A 24,249-nucleotide genomic window follows, 5' to 3' on the forward strand; every position below is an offset into this window, starting at 1 on the left:
TTCCAGACTTGCAGTGTTTTCTCACATCACGTTTGATTATTTTGCAAATTACTTCAAATCTGTGCCTTCTTATTCTTGGTCCTTTTACAAGTGCAAACAATTTCTTTCCATCTACTCTATTCAGACTCTCCATGATTTTGTAAACTTCTATCAAATTTCCTCTTAGTCTTCTCCTGTTTAGGAAAAACAGTTCCAACTTCACCAGTCAGTCTTCATAACTGAACCTACTCATCCCTGAAACCATTTTGGTAAACCTCCAATTTATTTGCATCCTTTCCGCAGTGTGGCACCCAGAATTCTACACAATACTCTTGGTGAGGCCTGACTAGTTTCTTCTACAAGTTCCACATAACCTCTTTCCACTTGTATTCTTTGCCCTAATTAATAAAGCCTAGGATACTGTATGCTTCACAAGCTGTTCTCAGTACCTGCCCTGGCACTGCCAGTGATCTATAGCACACACACTCTTATCTTCTTGTTTCTGCAAATACTTTAAACAGTCCTGTTTATTTTATACTGCCACTCCATGTTTTTCCTGACAAAGTATGTCACCTCACATTTTTCCACATTGAATTTCATCTGTCACCAATTTGTCTATTCCAGTAACTTGTCAATGGCCTTTTGAAATTCTACACCGTCCTCCTCACAAATATCCAAGTTTTGTACCATCTATGAACTTTGAAATTGCCCTCTTTGTATCAGGGAAAACAAATCTCCCAATACTGACCCTCCAGCTCCAAAAATATCCCTTAACCATTACTGTCTGTTTCCTTTCTCTCAGCCATTATTACATACCTGTTATTGTCTCTTTTATGTACTGTCTGTTTTATTCCATAAACTCTAAATTTTCTCAAACGTTGTGGCACTCGTAAAAGGCCACTTAGAAGACCAAGTACAACACAATCCTCAGTGTTACTTTTTAAATCAAAACTCTGACACGTTATTAAAGATAATTTTTCCTCAATAAACCAATGCTGGCTGCAACATGTGACTGTGAATTCTATGTTGAATCCTTCTTATACCCTTTTTTTAAAATGAGAGGAGGATACAGAAACTGGCAGAAAAGAAATGGCAAGAGACAAAGAATGCTGCACTGGCTTTGGAGATTTCTGTGAAATATACTTGCAGAGAAAGGAAACAATGAAGCCTAACCACAGAACATCATGCTGTGTATTACTTTATGAAAATAATATCCAATAGTTTAAAAGGTTACGGAATAAATAGTTACCAATTTTTACAAACCCACCCAAACCACACAGTGGGGAATCTGCAAAAATGGAATGTTTTTGGAAATTAGAATGTTTATTCCTTTCTAAGTTAATGGAAATTAAAACTCATTCAACTAGCCAAGGAAAAGGATGGCACAAATTGAGTTTCTCCTTATTTGAATGGGGAATTGATTGCATAAGACAAACTAAGGCCTTATCAAAGAATCACAACATTATTATTGTGTTGAAGGAGACTATTTCACCCATCATGCCCCAGAGTATTCAGGGATGTGCAGGCTGGGTAGGTTAGCCATGGAAAATGGAGGGTTACAGGAGTAGGGTAGTGGGTGGGTGTGGGTGGGATGTTCTTTAGAGGCTAGGTGTGGACTCGATGGGCCAAATGGCCTGCTTCCATACTGTAAGTATTCAATGATTGTAAGTATTCAAGAACATTCCATTTTTGCAGATTCCCCACTGTGTGGTTTGGGTGGGTTTGTAAAAATTGGCGGCTATTTATTCCGTAACTTTTTAAACTATTTGATATTATTGATTGATTGCATAAGACAAAAGAAAATATAAAAGAGTCTAAATTGCCTCGCTCTCATAAACAAGGTTTGTGATGGACAAATAGAAGGAAATACGCCAACTTCATACAGCCTGCCCATTAGAATGATTATTACATGCAGCCAGCATGGCCAGATTGTTGAGAAGTTACATATTCCGGAGGGCTATAAAAATTGTAAGAGGCTAACACAAGTGAAAGATGGGATTCTCTCATGCTCTGTGCGAAAGGAAATCTGCCATCTTTACTGGCCTGGCTGACGTATGACTCCAAACCCACAGCAATGTAGTTCGCTCTTAATTCCCCTTTAAAATAGCCAAGCAAGCCACTCAGTTGAAGAGCAGCTAGGTATGAGCAGCAAATGCTGGCCTCGCTAGTGACGCCCACATCCCATGAAGGAATAAACACAACTTAAACCCAGCCTGCAGCTTTTAAAGTGGAGATGCATTCTGGTTGGAGCAGTTGCAGAGATCTTTGTACAACTCACTCCGATATAGAAAAACACCGAATAATGGCACAACTTGGTCGGGGTGGGGAGTTCGTCAAAAGTGTGCTCTAATATATATATTGCAATGATGGAGGTTCATGAGGTCATGGTTGAGGAGGTGGAAAGGAGGAAATAACAACTGGAAACCCACCAGAGACATACACAGAAGGCAATAGGCCCAGAAGATGTGCAGTTAATACTCGGGGTGAGATTTTACCAGTCTCGAAGTGGCGGGCAGGGAAGTAGGATTGGGGGTATTGATAAGATGCTGGGAGCACCAATGTTAGGATAATAGCTCAACCACATCGTGACTTGAAGCACAGGCCAATTATGCCAATTAAAAACCCTATTTAGGACCACTTTCATGAGCTACCAGCATTTTGTCAGTGGCAGAGTGGCTTCTTACCAAGTTGGCAGCCATTCAGCACGGACATAGCCTCAACCTGTACACAGCACATTGAAATGGGAGGCTCCAAAGAGGAAGCCACTGATGGAAGTGACCACCCTCTGTCATTTGCTGTTACTGCTGGAGGGGATCGCTGTCAAAAAAAAAAGTTGGGGATTGCTTGGTTGACTTGTCATAAAAATGAATTGCCTTCCTTTACAGTGAGGGCCCTGCAAAACAGAAAGCTCCTTTTGATGCTATGTAGCCTGAGCATTGTCCAGCTTCATCAGAACTGCCAGCCCTCTGGTTGGAGAGGTGGCCCACCGTGACTCTTTGGAAGCATACAGTGCCTACACTGGGGCTTGCCTCCATTGAGCATGTTCTGGCCAAGAGCCTAGCTTTGTGGTTCCAGATACTGTGCAACAAATGACGCTTAATATCTCACCCATTTCCTGTGGTTCCACACATAGACTGCCTTGTTGATCTTTAAGGAGCCATATTCTCTCCCTATTTACTCTTTTACCATTAATGTACTTGTAGAATCTCTTTGGATTCACTTTAACCATATTTCCCAAAGCTATCTCATGTGCCCTTTTTCCCTTCCTGATTTCCCTCTTGAGTATGCTCCTACTGCCCTTATACTCCTGGAGGGATTCACTCAATCCCTGCTGTCTATACCTGCTTTTGCCTCCTTCTTTTTCTTGACCAGAACCTCAATTTCTCTCGTCATCCAGCATTTACTACACCTACCAGCTTTGCCTTTTACACTAACAGGAACGTACTGTCTTTGGACTCTCATTATCTCATTTTTGAAGGCCTCCCACTTTCTAACTGTCCCTTTGCCTGCAAATAACCTCTCCCAATCAACTTTTGAAAGTTGTTGCCTAATACCATCAAAATTGGCCTTACTCCAATTTAGAACTTTAACTTTTAGATCAAGTCAATACTTTTCCATAACTATTTTAAAACTAGTAGAATTATGATCACTGGCCCAAAAGTGCTCCCCCACTGACACCTCAATCACTTGTCCTGCCTTATTTTCTTCTCTGGTAGATACAACCACATACTAAATAAGAAAATTGTCTTGTCCTCTCTTAACAAATTCCTCTCCATCTAAGCACTTAACACTATGGCAGTCCCAGTCTATGTTTGTAAGTTAAAATCCTGTACCATTACGACCCTATCATTTGTACAGATAACTGAGATCTGCGTACAAATTTGCTTCTCAATTTCTCACTGACATTTGGGGGTGGGGGCCAATTAGTACAAGCCCAATTAGATGATCATCCCTTTCATATTTCTCAATTCCGTCCAGATAACTTCACTGGATGTACTCCCAGGAATATCCTCCCTAAGTACAGCCGTAATGTTATCCCTAATCTAAAACACCACTCCCCCTTCTATCTTGTTTTCCCCCCGCACCACGCTTTCTATCCGTCCTATTAGTTTCCTGGAACATTAAGCTGCCAGCCCGTCCCTGAATCACATTTCTGTAATAGCTATGATATCCGAGTTCCATGTTCCCAACCACGCCCTGAGCTCGCCTGCCTTATCTGTCAGGCCTGTCGCATTGAAATAAATACAGTTTAATTTATAAGTCTCACCTTGTTCTCTGCATTGCTCTTGCCTGCCTTGACTATTCGACTTGCTCCTCTCCTCAACTGTACCATCCTCAGACTTACCTATTTTCTCACTATCTCTTTGGGTCCAGCCCCACTTTACTAGTTTAAAGCTAGCCGAGTAGCACTCGCAAGTCTCCCCCTTCACCTTCTCAATTGCTCACCATGTAGCTGGTGGCAAGGGCTACGCCCTTTGCATAGTGAATTTGTGCAACCAGTGACAGATCAACAAGAACTTTGATACAGCTCTGCCAAACCCTGCATGGCTCCTGTGGAATAACTGAAGTAGCAGAAATATCATCAACATGCCAAGATGCGTCAGAGCACATTTCCTGTAGCAATATCACCTTCCTCGTGACTGTGCTGCTCAGATATATAGGGGGTGAGCCATCTCTTCAGCAGGTAACCCTTATCAACCCTGAGTCACTCTTTGGTTTGTTGATGAAGCTTGAAAGCAGATAAACGTAGCAGATTGATGTAGAACTAAGTCAACATGACTGCTGCTGAAACACTGGAAATTGAGTTGTTTGTTCAGCGTACATAGCTACATTTAAAACTGAACATTGAGGGAGTTGGACTCATTGCATTTTGTAGTGCCTCACAGAATTGAGTTGTAATGCCAGCAAGAAGATATGTGGAGTTGACTTATTCTAAGGGTGCAGTTGTGACTGCACCTGGTGGCAAATGGTAACCTTTTGTGAGCACAGCTAGCAACTAAATCAAATAAATCTCTGTGCTATTAAACAGAAATATCGTATGTTTCTGTGTCTTGTAAAATCCTCTGAATTGAATTAAGCCATCTTAACAAAAACCATGTCATGTTTAATTTCCTCTGCCTGTTAAGTTCTGTTAAACACTTCCTGTATCTTTTAGAAGTAACAGTTATTTTGCATATAGACCCCATGAGACCCCTGAGAGGAATTTTTTTTGGCTGTTAGCTGAGGGCAGTATGTCAGTCAGAATAAAGAGATCCTTCTGCTTTTTAGTGTCTACAAACCACTGGAACTGTCAAATGAGTTTGTGCTTAAATCATTATCTAAATGACTGATCAACCAAAAGCACATCTGTCACTCAGTACCAGTCTGTAGTGTTAGTTTTGACTGTGTCCTCAAGTCCTGGAATGTAGTTTGAATGCATAACTTCTCGTTTACCAGTAAACTTGTTACAGCTGAAACAAACTGTCTAGTTATCTATCTAATTACTTGTAGAGGTCCATAAATCTGTGAAAGCAAACATTCCTATCATTCCAGCATAGGTGACCAAATTGTTCTTTCTTTGTTTCCTTCTCTCCTCAGCTGGACGGCCTTTTCCTCTGTGTTTGACTTTGACACTGATATTCACGCCAGTGCAATTGCTCAAAGCATTGCTCAGGAGACATGGAGTAAAGCTTTCCTTGACAAGCTGAAAAAGTAAGTGGAACTGGTTTATAGAGTTACAGAGATGTACAGCATGTAAACAGACCCTTCAGTCCAACCAGATATCCTAAATTAATCTAATCCCATTTGCCAGTATTTGGCCCATATCCCTCTAAACTCTCCTTGTTCATATATCCATCTAGATGCCATTTAAATGTTGTAATGTACCAGCCTCCACCACTTCCTCAGCCAGCTCATTCAATACACACCACCTTCTACGTGAAATGCCTGCCCCTCAGCTCCCTTTAAAATCTATCCAGTCTCACCTTAAACCTATGCCATCTAGTTTTGGACTCCCCCATCCTTGAAAAAACACCTTGGCTATTCATCCTATCCATGCCCCTCATGATCTTATACTTCAAAATAAGCAGTGGTTGTTGGTCAATAAGTGATTTTTTTACATTTTTTAATAAAAGATGTTTCTTGCTCATTTGCTAGGCATCAGAGATGTGTTGCTGAAATTTGTTGCCTCTTTGAGTAAGTCAGGTGCAAGAGGCAGATGCCAACTATTTTTGTGAAGACAAAATAAGATAGTCAGAAGCTTCACGCAGCACTATTCACTTATGGAACATCCCTTAAATTTCTCTTCCTTCCAGAAAGGAACAACTCATTCCACTTCCTGACAGCTATGCAAACGATCTTGAACCTGGGCTACCTTCGCCTTCAGGTTATTTGTGACCGTATAATCTGACAATTTTAACCAATTAATTCTTTAACATTGATGCCATTTCAGTTAGTTATAGCACCACCTTGACTTGGAATTGTGTCACCGTTCCTTCACTGTTGCATCGTCAGAATCCTGGAACTCCCAAACAGCATTGTGGGTGTATTTACATCACATTGGCTGCAGCAATTGAAGATGGTGGAACGGTGGCTCAGTGGTTAGCACAAGCACCAGGGACCCGGGTTTGATTCCATCCTCGGGTGACTGTGTTGTGTTTGCATGATCTCCCTGGCTGTGTGTGGGTCTCCTCCAGGCGCCCTGGTTTCTTCCCACAGTCCACAGATGCGCAGGCCAAGTTGACCAGCCATGCCAAACTGCCCACGGTGTCCAGGGATGTGCAGGCCTGGTGGATCGACCATGGGAAATGCAGGATAAGGCAGGTGGTGGGTCTGGATTGGATGCTCTTTGGAAGGTCAGTGTGGATTCAATGGGCCAAATGGCCTGCTTCCACATTGTAGGGATTCTCTAATTTTCAAGAGCAATTAACAAATGCTAGTCTTGTAGCAACACTTGGAATATAATGAGATAGCAAATTCCAAAAGCTAAAGGATTCATTATGAAATTTGGGGGATATTTTTCCATAAGTAAACAGCTCTGTCCCTGAAAGCTTGTCTTAGCAGCAGATGTACTTTGGAAAGGGAAATGAGTGAAGTAACTGATTTGCCTGAATTTTAACACTTTGCACACCTCATTCCTATTAATTGAACTTGTTCCTGTCTTGGTATAGTTGCAATAATTTAATCCATGAGCCCGTTCATGCTTCTTTCAGACTTCTCTGTTTTGCAGTTTTTAGACCCTAGATGGGTCTAGCATGTCTACCAAAGGCTCGTTCTGCTGCTGTTAATTTTTGGACATCTTCTGGCTTAATGAATTTTTCTTTGCTTACATATATCACAGTCATGAGTAACAATATTTATTTTACCTTTTCAACAAAATCAGGCAAGAAACCAAAATGTAATAACACAGTGTGGAGCTGGAGGAACACAGCAGGCCAGGAAGGGTCTTCTGAAGAAGGGACCCGACCCGAAATGTCAGCTTTCCCGCTCCTCTGATGCTGCCTGGCCTGCTATGTTCCTCCAGCTCCACACTGTGTTATCTCAGACTCCAGCATCGGCCGTTCTACTATCTCTCACCAAAATATAATAGTTGCTTCTTCTGTGCCTTTCGAGATAGCTATCAGTAACATTTCTGTTCTGTTGGTTTCACATTTATCTGTAAGATTAATAGTCATTAATACAGAATCTGATGTTCCTTGAACATTTTTGATATTAATTGTATTTCTTCCCCAAACAAATAATGGGCATTTGAAGGAGAAAGGGAAAGAACTAGCTGTCAAGTTTTCTATTTAACTACCATTCTAAATTATTAATGTCGAGATGAAGCAAGGGAATCTGCTGGGAAGGGAACAAGTGTCACTGGATATCCTGTTTGAGACAGACTGCCAAACTGTTAACATTGCATGATGCCTCCATCTCCACAATCTGACTGAACTGAAGCCTTGGAAATTAGAGGGTTGTTATTTGTAAACAAAGCTGAATGCCATAGATTTTTATGGTTGATTCACAATTATATTGGATAATTTGGAAGGATGTTACAGTACTTTGTATTAGTTACTGCTTAATTTAGCCAATTCCCATGTTATTTTAGTAGATTTGAAAAAAATTAAATGTTTTAACTGCTTTCCTGCATGCTGTTAGAAAAGATGCTTGAAGTATCATGAATATCAAAATAAAACACCTATGGGCATCTGAATAAAGAAAATATAGCTTCAACAGAGCTCAGATTAGGACTGGGAGCTCACTTTTTAATTAGCCATAAGGTCACTTTGTTCAGCTTAGTTAGTTCCACGAGTACCATCTTATAAGAAAGAGTGGTCACAAATATTTTTGAACCTAAAATCCCCCAGACAGCCCGCTTACAGGCTGTCTAATCTATAGTTGATAGGCCTGAGGGATAGCGTGGTGTAGAATAATGCTGATTAGGCAGTTTCATTCTCTGTCCCAGTTCATGGACGATCTTCTTCCATACCTTGTCCCACAGTTGATGTGGAACGATGCTCCTTAAACTACATAAATATATGTCTGTCTCTCTCCACTAGGGAGAGATGCCACTGGTTCTTAATGGGCTATGGCTTAACATTTGCCTGAAACATCTTTCATTTCTTGTATACATTCAGTGACAAAGTCAAGTTCAAGATGTATATTGATGAACCCCATCTCTGTTGGCCTGTCCACTATCACATTGCATGGTCAACATTCAGTCCGAGATGACCTTAAATTTTCCCCAATTAAATGTTGAGAAAACTACAGACATTGTTTTGATTCCCAACAAATCTGTCTTGGCGAGTAGTAAAGATGTTTTTCCTCTTGGATAGAGGAGTTCAAAACTAGAGGGCATATTTTTAAGGTGAGAGGAGAAAGATTTGAAAGGGATCTGAGGGGCAACTTTTTCTCACACAGGAAGGTTCATATGTAGAATGAACTGCCAGAAGAAGTGGTAGATGCAGGTACAGTCACAACATTTAAAAGACATTTGGACAGACACATGAATAGAAAAGGTGGAGTGGGATATGGGCCAAATGCAGGGAAATAGTTTGGTTGGCTTCAATGAATTGGACCGAAGGGTCTGTTTCTGTGCTGTATGACTCTATGAATCTATAATCTAAAGCACATTTTCTAATAGCCAAATTCACACATAAAAGAGTAGAAGACAATTGTAATCAATGCAGAGATCAAAACAACATTGGACACCAAAGCCAATATTTGAGATTAAAACATAAGAACATAAGAACTAGGAGCAGGAGTAGGCCATCTGGTCCCTCAAGCCTGCCCCGCCATTTAATAAGATTATGGCTGATCTTTTTGAGACTCAGCTCCACTTACCCACCCGCACACCATAACCCTTAATTTCTTTACTGTTCAAAAATTAATCTAGCCTTGCCTTAAAAACATTCAGCGAGGTAGCTTCAACCGCTTCACTGGGCAGGGAATTCCACAGATTCACAACCCTTTGGGTGAAGAAATTCCTCCTGATGTCAGTCCTACATCTGCTTCCCTTTATTTTGAGGCGATGCCCTCTAGTCCTAGTTTCACCTGCTAGTGGAAACAACCTCCCTGCCTCCACTTTATCTATTCCCTTCATAATCTTATATGTTTCTGTAAGATCTCCCCTCATTCTTCTGAATTCCAATGAGTATAATCCCAGTCTACTCAGTCTCTCCTCATAATCCAACCCTTTCAATTCTGGAATCAACCGAGTGAATCTCCTCTGCACCCCCTCCAGTGCTAGTATATCTCTTCTCAAGTAAGGAGACCAAAACTGCACACAGTACTCCAGGTGTGGCCTCACCAGGACTCTGTACAGCTGCAGCATAGCCTCCCTGTTTTTAAACTCCATCCCTCTAGCAATGGCAGACAAAATTCCATTTACCTTTTTAATCACCTGCTGCACCCGCAATCCTACTTTTAGCTATTCATGCACAAGGACACCCAAGTCCCTCTGCACAGCAGCGTGCTGCAATTTTTTTACCATTTAAAACATAGTCCATTTTGCTTTTATTCCTACCAAAATGGATGACCTCACACTTATCAACATTGTACTCCATCTGCCAGACGTTTGCCCACTCACTTAGACTATCTATATCCCTCTGCAGACTTTCAGTGTCTTCTGCACACTTTGGTCTACCACTCACCTTAGTGTCATCTGCAAATTTTGACGCACCACACTTAGTCCCCAACTCCAAATCATCTGTGTAAATTGTAAACAATTGCAGTCCCAACACTGATCCCTGAGGCACACAACTACCCACTGACCGCGAAGCAGAAGAACACCCATTTACCCCTACTCTTTGCTTTCTACTGGTCAACCAATCCTCTATCCATGCCAATACATTACCTGTAATACCGTGCAACTTTATCTTATGTAGCAGCTTTTGGTGTGGCACCTTGTCAAATGCCTTCTGGAAATCCAGATACACCATGTCCACAGGTTCCCCATTGTCCACTATGCAAGTAATGTCCTCATAGAATTCCACCAAATTAGTTAAACATGACCTACTCTTCATGAACCCATGCTGGGTGTTCCCAATGGGACAATTTATATCCAGATGTCTTGCTATTTCTTCCTTAATGATAGATTCAAGCATTTTTCCCCACTACTGAAGTTAAGCGAACTGGCCTATAGTTAGCTGCTTTTTGTCTACTTCCTTTTTTAAACAGTGGCGTCACATTGGCTGTTTTCCAATCTGCGGGAACCACCCCAGAGTCCAGTGAATTTTGGTAAATAATTACTAGTGCATTTGCTATTTCCACTAAGACAGTAGCTCCTTGTCTGAACTCTTGGCAGTGGTCAGACTTTAAACTAGCTATGGAATCAATTCCAAAGGCTAATATTTCTCAAGTTGCCAGAGTTGGACCAGACGGCAGAATGTTTGGAAGTGGTGCAATCTTGCCAGATCCAAGCAGAGGTATTTGGCCAGCTCAGTACACTAATGGGCCAATTGAAGAAAGTTGATGGCAGTGCTGCATCTTCCCAATTTCAGGTGCCCCTCCCCAGACCCCAGACAAATTTATTTCAGTTCTTTGAGGAGGTAACAAGCAGGATTGATAAAAGGGGATCAGTAAATGCAATATGTTTGGATTTCTAAAAGGCGTTGATAAGGTACTGCATTAAAGTGCCTTAAAAGGATAAGAACCCAGTTGGCACAGCGACTCAGTGGTTAGCACTGCTGCCTCACAGGGCCAGGAACATGGGTTCTATTCCAGCATCGGGCAACTATCTGTGTGGAGTTTGCACATTCTCCCTATGTCTGCATGGGTTTTCTCCGGCTTCCAAAGATGTGCAGGTTATGTGGATTGGCCATGCTAAATTGCCATAGTGTCCAGGGATGTGCAGGCTAGGTGGATTAGCCGTGAGGAAAGAAGGGTTACAGGGATAGAGTAGGGGAATGGGTCTGGGTTGGATGCTGTTCAGAGGGTAGTTGCGGACTCAATGGGCCAAGTGCCCTGTTTCGACACTTAAGAGACTCTATGATTCTATTCTATGATCAATGAACATGGATAGGGGATTGGCTAACTAGTAGAAGACAGTTGAGGTAAAGGGATTATTTTTAGGTTAGCAACCTGTAACTAGTGGAGTGCAATGGGGATCAGTAGTGGGCTGTCATTATTTACAATATTGACTAGAATAATGGAAGTGAATGGACAATCGATAAGTTTGTGGATGATATGAAAATAAGTGAGAAAGCAAGTGGTGAGCATGACTAATGATGAGTCTGTAATGAAGAATACAGTAACTGATAACATTGAAAACTTCCAGTTAATCAGGAAGGATGGATTCATGAAGTGTAGGTCATCTCTGACAAACTTCACGGAGTTTTTTGAAGATGTGATAAAAGTGGTGGAGAGGGGTAATTGATTGATTGATGGTGTTTATACAGACTACCAGAAGGCTTTTGATAAAGTCCCACATGAGAGATTCAGGTGGAAGCCCTCGGGATTGAGGATAAATTACTGCCATGGATAGGAATTTGGTTGAGTGGCAGGGAACAGAGTTGGCATAATGGGTAAGTGCTCAAATTGGCAGGGCATGACTAGTAGTGTCTTGCAGGGATTTGTGTTGGGGCCTCAATTATTCTCGATTTTCATTAACAACTTGGATAATGGCATAAAAAGACAAATATACAAATTTGCTGATGACACAAAATTGGGTCACATTGTAGACAGCATAAAATTAATGATAGATTACGTGAACGGGCAAAGCTGTGGCAGGTAGATTTTAATATGAGCAAGTGCAAATTTATCCATATCAGACTAAGAAAGGATAGATCAGGATATTTTTCAGAAGGTATACAGTTAAATATATTGGCTGTTCAATGAGCTTTGGGGGTTCAGATGCATAACTCTTTAAAATGCCATGAACACATGCAAAAAATAGTCTGAAGGGATGGAAGGTAGGGATGCAGACATTATGTGGCAGTTATACAAAACCAATTAGAGTACTGCGAACTAATCTGGGCACCACTCCTTAGGAAGGATGCTTTGGCCCCCAAGGGAGTTCAATGCAGATTTACAATGATGCTACCTGGAATTCAAGGGTTAAATTATGAGGAGAGATTAGACAAATTAGGCCTTTATCCTCTAGAATTTGGAATGTTAAGGGATAATCTGATTGAGGTCTTCAGGATATTAACAGGGAAAGATAAAGATAAACTATTTCCACTGATTGAAGATTCTAGAACCGAGGGCATAGTCTAAGAAATTGGACCAGAAGAGATGTTGGAAAGCACTAATACATGCACAGAGCAATGGAGGTTTGGAACTGTTTTCCTGAAATGGCAGTCGATCCTAATTCAAATGTTAAGTTTAAATCTGAGATAGACAAGGTTTTATTAAGCAAGGGTGTCAAGGCATATGGGCCCAAGGCAGGCATATGGAGTTACAGCATAGATTAGCCATGATCTGATTGAATGATGGAGCAGTCTTGAGAGACTGGATGGCCCACTGCTGTTCTAATATTCCTAAATGTTCCTATATTCCTATGACACAAGGAGGTAACAGAGATATATCAACAGGTTAAATTATTGATCTAAAACTTGGCAGATGGAACCTAATGTGGAAAGTATGAGCTTATACACTTTGGCAGAAAACAGATGGGCTGAATATTATTTAAACAGTGTAAGATTGCAGAAAGCTGCAGCACAGAGGGATTTGAGGGTTGTAGTGCATCGATCACAAGAGTCATGAGGATAAGGCAGGAAAGTAGAATTGAGGATTATCAGATCAGTCATGATCTCGTAGAGAATTACAACACTGGAAGAAGCCCTTTGGCTCATCAAGTCCACGCTGGTTATCAAATACAGATCTATTGTAATGCCATTTCCAGCGCTTAAATGTTGTAGCAGTTCCTGCTTCTCCTACCCTTTCAGGCAATGACTTTCAGGTACCCATCTCCCTCTGAATGAAAGAATTTCTCCTTTAAACCCCTCTAAATCTCCTGCCTCTTATCTTCAATCGATGCCTTGGTAATCCTATTGAATGGCAGACCAGACTCAAATGACCAACTTCTGCGAATACTTGTCATGGTCTTATTCGGCTAGCTTTTTAATGAATTTCAAATTTCACCATCTGATATGATGGGATTCACACCCATGTATCCAGATCATTACCTTGGGGTTCTGGATTACTAATCCAGTGACATTACCACTACACCAACACCTCCCCTGTTCTTTATGGTCGACGAAATACTTTTTCAATTGTATTCAGTCTTCAGTGTAAGAGATGTGGCAGCCAATTTACACTCAGCAGTAATCCCTCAGTACAGCGCTAGAGTGTCTGTCTTGATTTTTGCAGTCCAGTCATGTTGTGGGACTTGAACCTGACACTACAATTTAGAAGGAAGAGCGTTAACAACTGAGCCAGAGCTGATGAGGGAGAAAGGAACACGAAGAAACTATGATGAGGTCAGATGACGAACTTAAGAGTATAGCTTAGAAATGCTTGAAGGAACGTACGTGTTCCAAATGAGTTATTGGATTCAAAACATTAGATCTGTTTCTGTTGCTACAGATTCTACCAGCATTACTTCAGCTTCTGTGTTTACATGATAGAGTAATAACGTGTTTTTTGCAAAATGAAAATGAGCAGCAAGTTTTAACACTACGCAAGTACTCACAAGTACTTTTTGGAAGGCGGCCAGTTCTTTCTGACTGCATTTGTCGAGGGGGTTGAAGATTATCCTGATTTTCATTCTGCTTTATGGGGTGGGAGGTCTTCTTTTCTCACAGAACTCCTTTACCTTATAGTGAAGTTAACACATACCAGTCACTGGTTGAAGTTTAGGCGTTTGAAATTTAAGAAAGGAAGCTACACGGTCAGCAAAATGAGCAGCACAGCAATGGACCGAGATGGTTGGCAATATCAAGAAACTTCTGTTAATTTACCTGTATTTCCAATATTCTTACATTTCCTGGTTGTTTTTCTAGCCATGATCCTAAATCTTCCACTAAAATAGCCTTGATATGTTTGCCGTACCAACATCCTTAAAAAAAAATCCACTTCCCTGTAACTTTCTTTAGCCTAGACAAAGAGAAACATTTTTCTACAGCATTTCTTAACTATAATCTTTCACTAGTTTACTGTTAGCATATTTTCACACTTATCTTCTCCCGTCTGTGCTTTAGTTGACCAAATGTAAATCAGATTCCTAGATACATTTATTACTTAATTGTTGTTTCTAAGGTCTTCTTGTTTGCTTTTGAAAATCTTTAATAGTTCCATCTTTAAATCCAAGTAGCAGTCAGCCCTGAGGATGTAATTGGAGCACAAAGCAAACATTTAAAGCAAGACCTGGTCAATTTCAGTCACATCTCCTTTTTGCCTGCTCAGAAGAGGTACACAGGTCAGGTGGAATGGCCATGCTAAATTCCTCGTAGTGTCCAGGGATGTGCAGGCTACATGGATTAGCCATGGGAAAATGCACGGTTACAGAGATAGGGGAGGTGTGTCTGGGTGGGATGATCTTCGGCAGGTCACTGCGAACTTGATGGGCCGAATTACCTGCTTCCACACTAAGAGCAGTATTAAAAGTACTGCCTGTGAAAAGAGAGTGGACCATTGCTGAGTGTGTATATTCTGAGTGATTCATACGATCCAGCAGTGTGGTTTCTGTTGAGAATGCAGGTTTAAGCTGCCCCTGCTGTCATCCGTGTGAGATATTATGCTGTGACCCTGCACGTGTTATGTAATAATCTAAGAAGCAAGGGATCTGGGCCAAGACATCTCTCAAGTAGCACAAAACCAAATACTGTATCTGAAATATTGTGAGGTTGCCAATGGTCGCCAATTTCTGAACTGTAGTGCCAATGTGATTGTATCTGATCATAATGAAACAATTAGTTCCTTGTTCCAGAGTCTGGGAATACATTTTTCCAGTTTTTACTGGAAACGTATCAACAGTAAAAACAGCTGCTACTTGACATTGTTTTCATTATGTGGGTAGATCATTCCAAGCTCCAGGGTCCTTTAAGTGGAGCCTTCGAGGCCTGGAAGGGAACATCATTAGGCAAGATGGTGGTAAGCCAGAGACCTGCAACCTTCTCACCTCCACCCAATGTAATTTCTTGGTGGGCGGGCCCAAGCTCCACCTTTCTGACTCACCACTAATTGATACCCTTAATTGATAACCACTTAACATACGGATGTACATGTTCCTATATGTTCTCATTTCACAGAGAAGTGAACTTGCAGATACATATTGTCTCTTCCAATATGGTTTATGCATGCATACATTCACACACATAGTAGATTTTCAATACTTTGAGTCCTTAGTTTAATGTTAGACAGAGAAGGGAAGATAAACTGAAATCCCCAATTCCTTTCCGCTTGATGCCTAATCAGTGTGGTTTAGTTTTTAAAAGATAGATGTGTGTGTTTCTAAATCCCCATTAGAGTGTGCTTAAAGTAAAACAAAAAAGAAATGGATTTTTATGTGTTTAATCAAAGATAATTATCTATTTACTCACTCACGCCAAAAACATCTATCGTTGCTTTAGTCACCTAACACTCAGGAAAAATGCGGTTATAACCAGTAATACTGTAAGTGGTAAAAAATGTGGTAAATAGTTTAAGATCCAGTAAAAAAAGGGAAGCTTGTTCCAACTCTTGCCTTTTAAATAAGTTGAGATAGTTAGTGTTGGATTTCTAGATAAACTGCAGGCCTTGTAGCTAGGCTGTCATGGCTGTTATAAGGAAGTCAAACCTCTTTACAGTTGAGCTCAGAGTTTCGGAATCAGGTAGGGAAACTTTTAAAAAGACATTGAAGCCATTCATTTCTTCAAAGAAATAAGTAACACAGCCTTTCATTGCAACTGTTGGTATTATTCTGGAGATGGGGGTCAGTTAGCTCAGTTGGCTGGATGGCAGGTTTGTGATGCAGAGTGATGCCAACAGCATGGGCTTACTTTCCGCACCAGCTGAAATTACTGTGAAGAACTCGCCTTCTCAACCTCTCCCCTTGCCTGAGGCATGGTGACCACCAATTCTCTCTCTAGTGAGCCCTACAGTCTGGTCAGACAACAGTGACTTTATCTTTATCTGTAGACTGTTCTAGATCTTTCCTGAGGTTTAGGAAGATAGGATTTCCGTATCAGAAGATCAGTTTCAATCAAATAGTCAGTGGCTAATTATTAATCAATAGAAGATAAAGGTGGTGTTTCTCATTTGTGGTCTCATCAGCTTTCCTTCATTACAATGAAAATCTGCAGACAGTGTGTAGGAGTCCATTGACTTTAGATTTTGGGGATAGCTTCAAAAATGACAGGAGCAAATTCCACAAAGTAGTACTGTTTAGGCAAGTCCATTCAAGGAGGAGAGTTCTGTCCATTGTGAACCAATTCAGAACTTTCCAAAAGTTTAATAGTCTGCGTTGAAGTTATACAAGTCCTCTCAGCAGCCATCAAATAACAGTTCATTAGCATCCCTTCTGACAAAAAAGATAACTGTATCTCCCTGCCCTTTAGGGCATAACATTAGATTTCCAACATTAATTATTTACATTTCCACTTCTATTAATTAACATATTTCTTTCAGAAACAGCACAGCAGAAAGACATGCGGAGTTTGTAGAGGAAAATAACTCTTAGGAGCAGGAAAGAGCATTCACTTGTTTGCACCTGCTCCACAATCCAATAAGATCATGGATGATCTAGTTGTAATCTCAGCTCCACTTTGCTCTTTGGCTTCAATAACCATGGACTCCCTTGTTTATCAAAACCTGCATAATTCTGTCTAGGATAAATTCAGTGATGATTATGATCATGTTTGGCTCCAATTAAAATTGTGAGTTAACCTTTGCTATTGAAAACCTGGTTCCTCCAAACACTGAGATTAATTATGTCACTTTTTATTAGTGTATGTTTTACAATGCCCAATTATGTTGTATTATGTTGTGTTTCTCAGGTACAATCAACAGCAGACACATTATGAGCAGTGGGGCCAGTATGTTGGAGAAATTGAGATTGAGGGATATGAGAGAAATGAGCTGCTTCTTCGTGGAGTAAGAGATCACTCTTATGGTAACAAAAATTGCTTTTTCTCTAATATGTACATTTTGGACATTGTTATGGAGTCTTTGCGATAGACCTAGACTGTAGATCTTACTCAGCTGGCATCTTAAGCAGTTTTTCCACCAAGCCCATAATGACATCTTCAGAGTGGATGGTACTTAAGGCATTCCTTAGCATTAACCTTTTCAGAACACTTATACAACATCACCTGGCATGGTTCTGTCATCACCTGGTCAACGCTTTGCCCACTTTTCCTAGAATGTGCAGACTGTTGCTAGGATGATATGTGTGGACAGACGACCTGACCTGACCACATCTTATAACTTAGATTGCCTCTGAAACCAAATGTCCAATTTTGTTAACATCTGTTGATGCGGCTTTGTGGACTGACATTTTCTCTTTTGGAGGAACAGAGATACTATTTGTTTGCAAGGAGTATAATTTTTCTGAAGGGAGTATCTCACAGTGGTGGTACCTGTAATGGATCATCGTACTTGCCAGATTATAAAAGAAGTTTACAAATTCATTGTTTGTAATGTTTCTCCAATGATGCACACAGTTTACAGCAATGAACAATGTTGGGGAGATGGATGATGGGATGAAATATTTCTTAAAGAAAACATATATAGATATTGATCACATGAAATTCAATTATAAAATTATTATCGATGTGCATGAAATCTCATAGCAATATCATGCATGTTCATGTTTTTCTGTGCCTGATGGGAGTGTCATTCATTCTCCAACATTAGAGTTAAAGTCTAACAAGGCAGTTTAACTGCACGTCTTGTATCATTTTCAAGTGACAGCTTCAGAGATTCAAAATGTGCAGCGTAACTGCTATCAAGCTGACATACTTTTTCAGTTCTTTTTCACCTGAATCATTTTACAAACTTTAAGCAAAATTGCCTTGTAAACATGTAAAAGATAAACATAGTATGAGTTTTGCAATTTGAATAAAGAAAAGGATGTTTTCAATTAAAATATTGTAATTCCAATTAAAATGTAATAATGCACATAATTGCTTAATTTGATTTGAGGCTGTAACCCTTGGTTTCATGCTACAACTAGAACCAGACAAAAGTAATCTTTAACAAATGTTATAATCTAAAGTTGCGCAAGTTGCTCAAGGCTACTCACGAGATTTAATGTTATTCAGGAATCAACAGGATAATTGCTGACTTCCAATATTCAAGCCCGAAGTATGTGCATTTAGAACTTCGGGAGAGAACAATTGGTGCAATGGGTCTTTGTGATTCAATGCTGCCTGCTTACTGACCCAATTCTTGAAATGTTGGATGAGTATAACTGCAGCATAAATAGTAGAGCAATATTTGCTTTTGCCATTACTTTATCCTTGTGATCTGGTTGATAGAAGTCTGACCTGTTTTGCTTCAGTAATCAGTTAGTTAGTATCTTGACAATAATTATTATACTACACTGTAGTTTATTTTTTGTTCAGAAAAACACTTCTAATTGTGAACGATGCCCATCAGGCTATGAGCACCTTTGATAGTAAAAGTGCAGGAACAGGCAGAATGACTGCTCTGCCACAAGACAGATTGAATCCATGAATTTCAGAACTGCTAGAATTTGAGTACTGCTAGAAATGACACTTTGTCAAAGTATTTTGTCTTGCACTCATTAGGGCAGTGAGCAAGAAATACTAATGTAAAGGGAAACAACATTTTATGCTGTTTGACAGGAAAGTGCTGATTCATTGGCAACTGGATTCTGAATGATAGATGAGTTGCCATGAATAATGCACAAAATAGATGATAGTTAGCTGCTAGGCTTTGTTTAAATCAAGCAGGTTGACTCTGTTTAACCAAAGTGGTCACCCTGAGATATTTAGTTGAGTTAAAAAAGCACAACAAGTGTGCATGTTCTTTCTGTCTACAATGAGAATGGGGTGAAACTTGGCATAATGACCATACATCCCAAAAAATGGTGGATCAAGACAAACACGTATCACTTTGTAAGTTTGCAATGTTCAGCTGGGGTTTGTTAGCTTAGTTGGCTGGATGGCTGGTTTATGATGCAGAGTAACACCATCAGCATGGGTTTAATTCCTGCACTGGCTGAGCTTACCATGAAGGATACTCCTTCTCAACCTCTCCCCTCACCTGAGGCGTGGTAACCCCGTCATCTCTCTGTGTTGGGAGAGCAGCCACATGGTCCCTCAGGACAATTGCTACTTTGCCATATCCAATCAGCCCATGCTTGCAAAATTCAAAACAGAATAATTTCATGAATAGTAATTTTATTAAATACTTCTGAGTGTTCTGGCAACTTATTTACAATTTTCAGTCAGACACGATGTATGGCCCATCATAGTAACATTTGTTAAAGATTATTTCAGTCTGGTTCCAGTTGTAGCATGAAACCAAGGGTTGTGGTCCTAAATCAAATTAAGCAATTATGTACAGTATTACCTTTTAATTAATTAATTATTAGAAGCTTTTTTTAATTCTTAAAATTGCATAAGCTTTTTTTTTACAATTTTACAAGTTGTTCTTTGCAGACAGAAAAGAACATGTACAGACACTAGAGATAGTAGGAATTGCAGATGCTGGAGAATCTGAGATAACAAGGTGTCGAGCTGGATGAACACAGCAGGCCAAGCAGCATCAGAGGAGCAGGAAGGCTGACACTTTGGGCCGAGACCCTTCTTCAGAAATGGGGGAGGAGAAGGGGGTTCTGAAATAAATAGGAAGAGAGGGGGAGGCGGATAGAAGATGGATAGAGGAGAAGATAGGTGGAGAGGAGACAGACAGGTCAAAGAGGCGGGGATGGAGCCAGTAAAGGTGAGTGTAGGTGGGGAGTTAGGGAGGAGATAGGTCAGTCCAGGGAGGACGGACAGGTCAAGGGGGCGGGATGAGGTTAGTAGAAGATGGGGGTGGGGCTTGAGGTGGGAGGAGGGGATAGGTGGGAGGAAGAACAGGTTAGGGAGGCGAGGACAAGCTGGGCTGGTTTTGGGATGCGGTAGGGGGAGGGGAGATTTTGAAGCTTGTGAATTTCACATTGATACCATTGGGCTGCAGGGTTCCCAAGCGGAACATGAGTTGCTGTTCCTGCAAACTTCGGGTGGCATCGTTGTGGCACTGCAGGAGGTCCGAGATGGACATGTCGTCTGAGGAATGGGTGGGGGAGTTGAAATGGTTCGCGACTGGGAGGTGCAGTTGTTTAGTGTGAACCAACTAGGTGTTCTGCAAAGCGGTCCCCAAGCCTCCGTTTGGTTTCCCCGATGTAGAGGAGGCCACAACGGGAACAGCGGATGCAGTATACCACATTGGCAGATGTGCAGGTGAACATCTGCTTGATGTGGAAAGTCTTCTTGGGGCATGGGATGGGGGTGAGGGGGGAGGTGTAGGGGCAGGTGTAGCACTTCCTGCGGTTGCAGGGAAAAGTGCCGGGTGTGGTGGGGCTGGAGGGGAGTGTGGAGCAGACAAGGGAGTCACGGAGAGAGTGGTTCCTCCGGAAAGCAGATAAGGGTGGGAGGGAAAAATGTCTGGTGGTGGGGTCGGATTGCCGATGGCGGAAGTGTCGCAGGATGATGCGTTGGATCCGGAGGTTGGTGGAGTGGTACGTGACGATGAGGGAGATTCTGTTTTGGTTGTTATTGCGGGGAGCGGGTGTGAGGGATGAGTTGCGGGAAATGCGGGAGACATGGTTGAGGGCATTCTTGACCACTGAGGGGGGGATGTTGTGGTCCTTGAAAAACGAGGACATCTGAGATGTACGGGAGTGGACTGCCTCATCCTGGGAGCAGATGCAGCGGAGGTGAAGTAACTGGGAATAGGGGATGGCATTTTTGCAGGAAGGTGGGTGGGCGGAGGTGTATTCTCGGTAGCTGTGGGAGTCGGTGGGCTTGAAATGGATATCAGTTTCTAGGTGGTTGCCAGAGATGGAAACAGAGAGGTCCAGGAAGGAGAGAGAGATATCAGAGATGGTCCAGGTGAACTTAAGGTTAGGGTGGAAGGTGTTGGTGAAGTGGATGAACTGTTCGAGCTCCTTGTGGGAGCACAAGGCGGCGCCGATACAGTCATCAATGTAACGGAGGAAGAGGTGGGGTTTAGGGCCAGTGTAGCTATGGAAGAGAGATTGTTCCACGTAACCTACAAAGAGGCAGGCATAGCTTGGGCCCATGCGGGTACCCATGGCCACCCCTTTCGTCTGTAGGAAGTGGGAGGAATTGAAAGAGAAGTTGTTGAGGGTAAGGACGAGTTCGGCTAAGCGGATGAGGGTGTCAGTGGAGGGGGACTGGTCGGGCCTGCGGGATAGGAAGAAGCGGAGGGCCTTTAGGCCATCTGCATGGGGAATGCAGGTGTAGAGGGACTGAACGTCCATGGTAAAGATGAGGTGTTGGGGACCGGGGAATTGGAAGTTCTGGAGGAGGTGGAGGGCGTGGGTGGTGTCATGGACGTAGGTAGGGAGTTCCTGGACCAAGGGGACGAAAATGGAGTCGCCATAGGTGGAGATAAGTTTGGTGGGGCAGGAGCAGGCGGAGACAATGGGTCGACTAGGGCAGTCAGGCACAGACAAAGGGGGTGGCCATGGGTACCCGCTGCCTGCCTCTTTGTAGGTTACGTGGAACAATCCCTCTTCCATAGCTACACTGGCCCTAAACCCCACATCTTCCTCAGTTACATTGATGACTGTATAGGCGCTGCCTTGTGCTCCCACCACACCCGGCACTTTTCCCTGCAACCACAGGAAGTGCTACACCTGCCCCTACACCTCCCCTCTCACCTCCATCCCAGGCCCCAGGAAGACCTTCCACATCAAACAGATGTTCATCTGCATATTTGCTAATGTGGTATACTGCATCCGCTGTTCCCATTGTGGCCTCCTCTACATCGGGGAAACCAAGCGGAGTCTTGGGGACCGCTTTGCAGAACACCTATTCTCGGTTTGCACTAAACAACTCCACCTCCCAGTCGCGAACCATTTCAACTCCCCTTCCCATTCCTCAGATGACATGTCCATCCTGGGCCTCTTGCAGTGCCACAATGATGCCGCCCGAAGTTTGCAGGAACAGCAGCTCATGTTCCACTTGGGAACTCTGCAGCCCAATGGTATCAATGTGGACTTCACAAGCTTCAAAATCTCCCCTCCCCCTACCGCATCTCAAAACCAACCCAGCTCGTCCCCGCCTCCCTAACCTTTCCTCCTCCCATCTATCCCCTCCTCCCCCCTCAAGTCCCACCTCCATCTCCTACCTACTAACCTCATCCCGCCCCCTTGACCTGTCCGTCCTCCCTGGACTGACCTATCTCCTCCCTAACTCCCCACCTACACTCACCTTTACTGGCTCCATCCCCGCCCCTTTGACCTGTCTGTCTCCTCTCCACCTATCTTCTCCTCTATCCATCTTCTATTCGCCTCCCCCACTCTCCCTATTTATTTCAGAACCTCCTTCCCCTCCCCCATTTCTGAAGAAGGGTCTCGGCCCGAAACATCAGCCTTCCTGCTCCTCTGATGCTGCTTGGCCTGCTGTGTTCATCCAGCTCTACACCTTGTTATCTCTCTGTGTACAGACACTATGCCTGTTTCAACTTAACAAAACAAAATTCCCTGGTTCATTGCTTTGAGCCAATCACAGTCAATATCCCAGATTTAAAATTTAACAAGGCTTGGCAGTCAACTATCAGTCATTACTATGTTGCACCTCACTGAGGTCGCCCATTTGAAATGAAGCTCTGCTGTGCCTAGAGTCATTATAAAAGTTAAAAGTTTTATCAGCGTATGTAAAGTCCCCAGTTTACCTGTCAGATTAACCCAGGTTAACTGAAAAAATGAACTGGGCAACTGTACCTAATATAATATAGAACATAAAACATAGAACAGTATAGCACAGTACAGGCCCTTTGGCCCACGATGTTGTGCCGACCTATTATCCTACTAAGATCAACCTGCCCTGCATACCCTACATTTTACTATCCTCCATGTGCCTATCCAAGAGTCGCTTAAAAGTCTCTAAAGTATCTGACTCCACTACCACTGCCGGCAGCGCATTCCACAGTGTAAAGAACCTACCTCTGACATCTCCCCTAATCCTTCTTCTAATCACCTTAAAATTATGCTCCCTTGTAATAGTAATTTCCGCCCTGGGAGAATGTCTCTGACTATCCACTCTATCAATGCCTCTCATCATCTTGCACACCTCTGTCAAGTCACCTCTCGTCCTTCTTCACTCCAACCTTTTAGCTCCCTCAACCTTTCCTCATAAGACCTGCCCTCCAGTCCAGCCAGCATCCTAGTAAATCTCCTCTGCACCCTGTCTAAAGCTTCCACATCTCTCCTATAATGAGGTGACCAGAACTGAACACAGTATTCCAAGTGTGGTCTAACCAGAGTTTTATAGAGCTGCAGCATAACCTTGCGGCTCTTAAACTCAATTCCCCCGCCAATGAAAGCCAACACACTATACGCCTTCTTTACAACCCTATCAACTTGGGTAGCAACTTTGAGGGATCTATGGACATGGACCCTAAGATCCTTCTGTTCCTCCACACTGCTGAGAATCCTGCTATTAACCGTGTATGCTGCATTCAAATTCAACCTTCCAAAATAAATCACTTCACACTTTTCTGGGTTGAATTCCATCTACCACTTCTTTGCCCAGCTCTGCATCCTGTCAATGTCCCATTACAACCTACAACAGCCCTCCACGCCGACCACAACTCCCCCAACCTTCGTGTCATCGGCAAAATCACTAACTCACCCTTCCATTTCCTCATCCGAGTCATTTGTAAAGATCACAAAGAGCAGAGATCCCAGAACAG

At 42.3% G+C, this 24,249-nt stretch overlaps 1 protein-coding gene across 1 annotated transcript in view; it reads left to right on the forward strand.

The window, feature by feature from the left end:
• LOC109918145 overlaps nucleotides 1–24,249 on the forward strand; it is an 89,452-nt gene that overhangs the window by 9,429 nt on the left and 55,774 nt on the right. Inside the window, exons 5-6 of the mRNA XM_048605957.1 lie at nucleotides 5,557–5,670; nucleotides 17,355–17,470. Coding sequence (XP_048461914.1) covers nucleotides 5,557–5,670; nucleotides 17,355–17,470 — 230 coding nt within the window. The remainder of the gene's footprint in view (nucleotides 1–5,556; nucleotides 5,671–17,354; nucleotides 17,471–24,249) is intronic.

This window comes from Rhincodon typus, chromosome 15 (assembly GCF_021869965.1).
Source record: "Rhincodon typus isolate 14 chromosome 15, sRhiTyp1.1, whole genome shotgun sequence".
Taxonomy (NCBI): Eukaryota; Metazoa; Chordata; class Chondrichthyes; order Orectolobiformes; family Rhincodontidae; genus Rhincodon; species Rhincodon typus.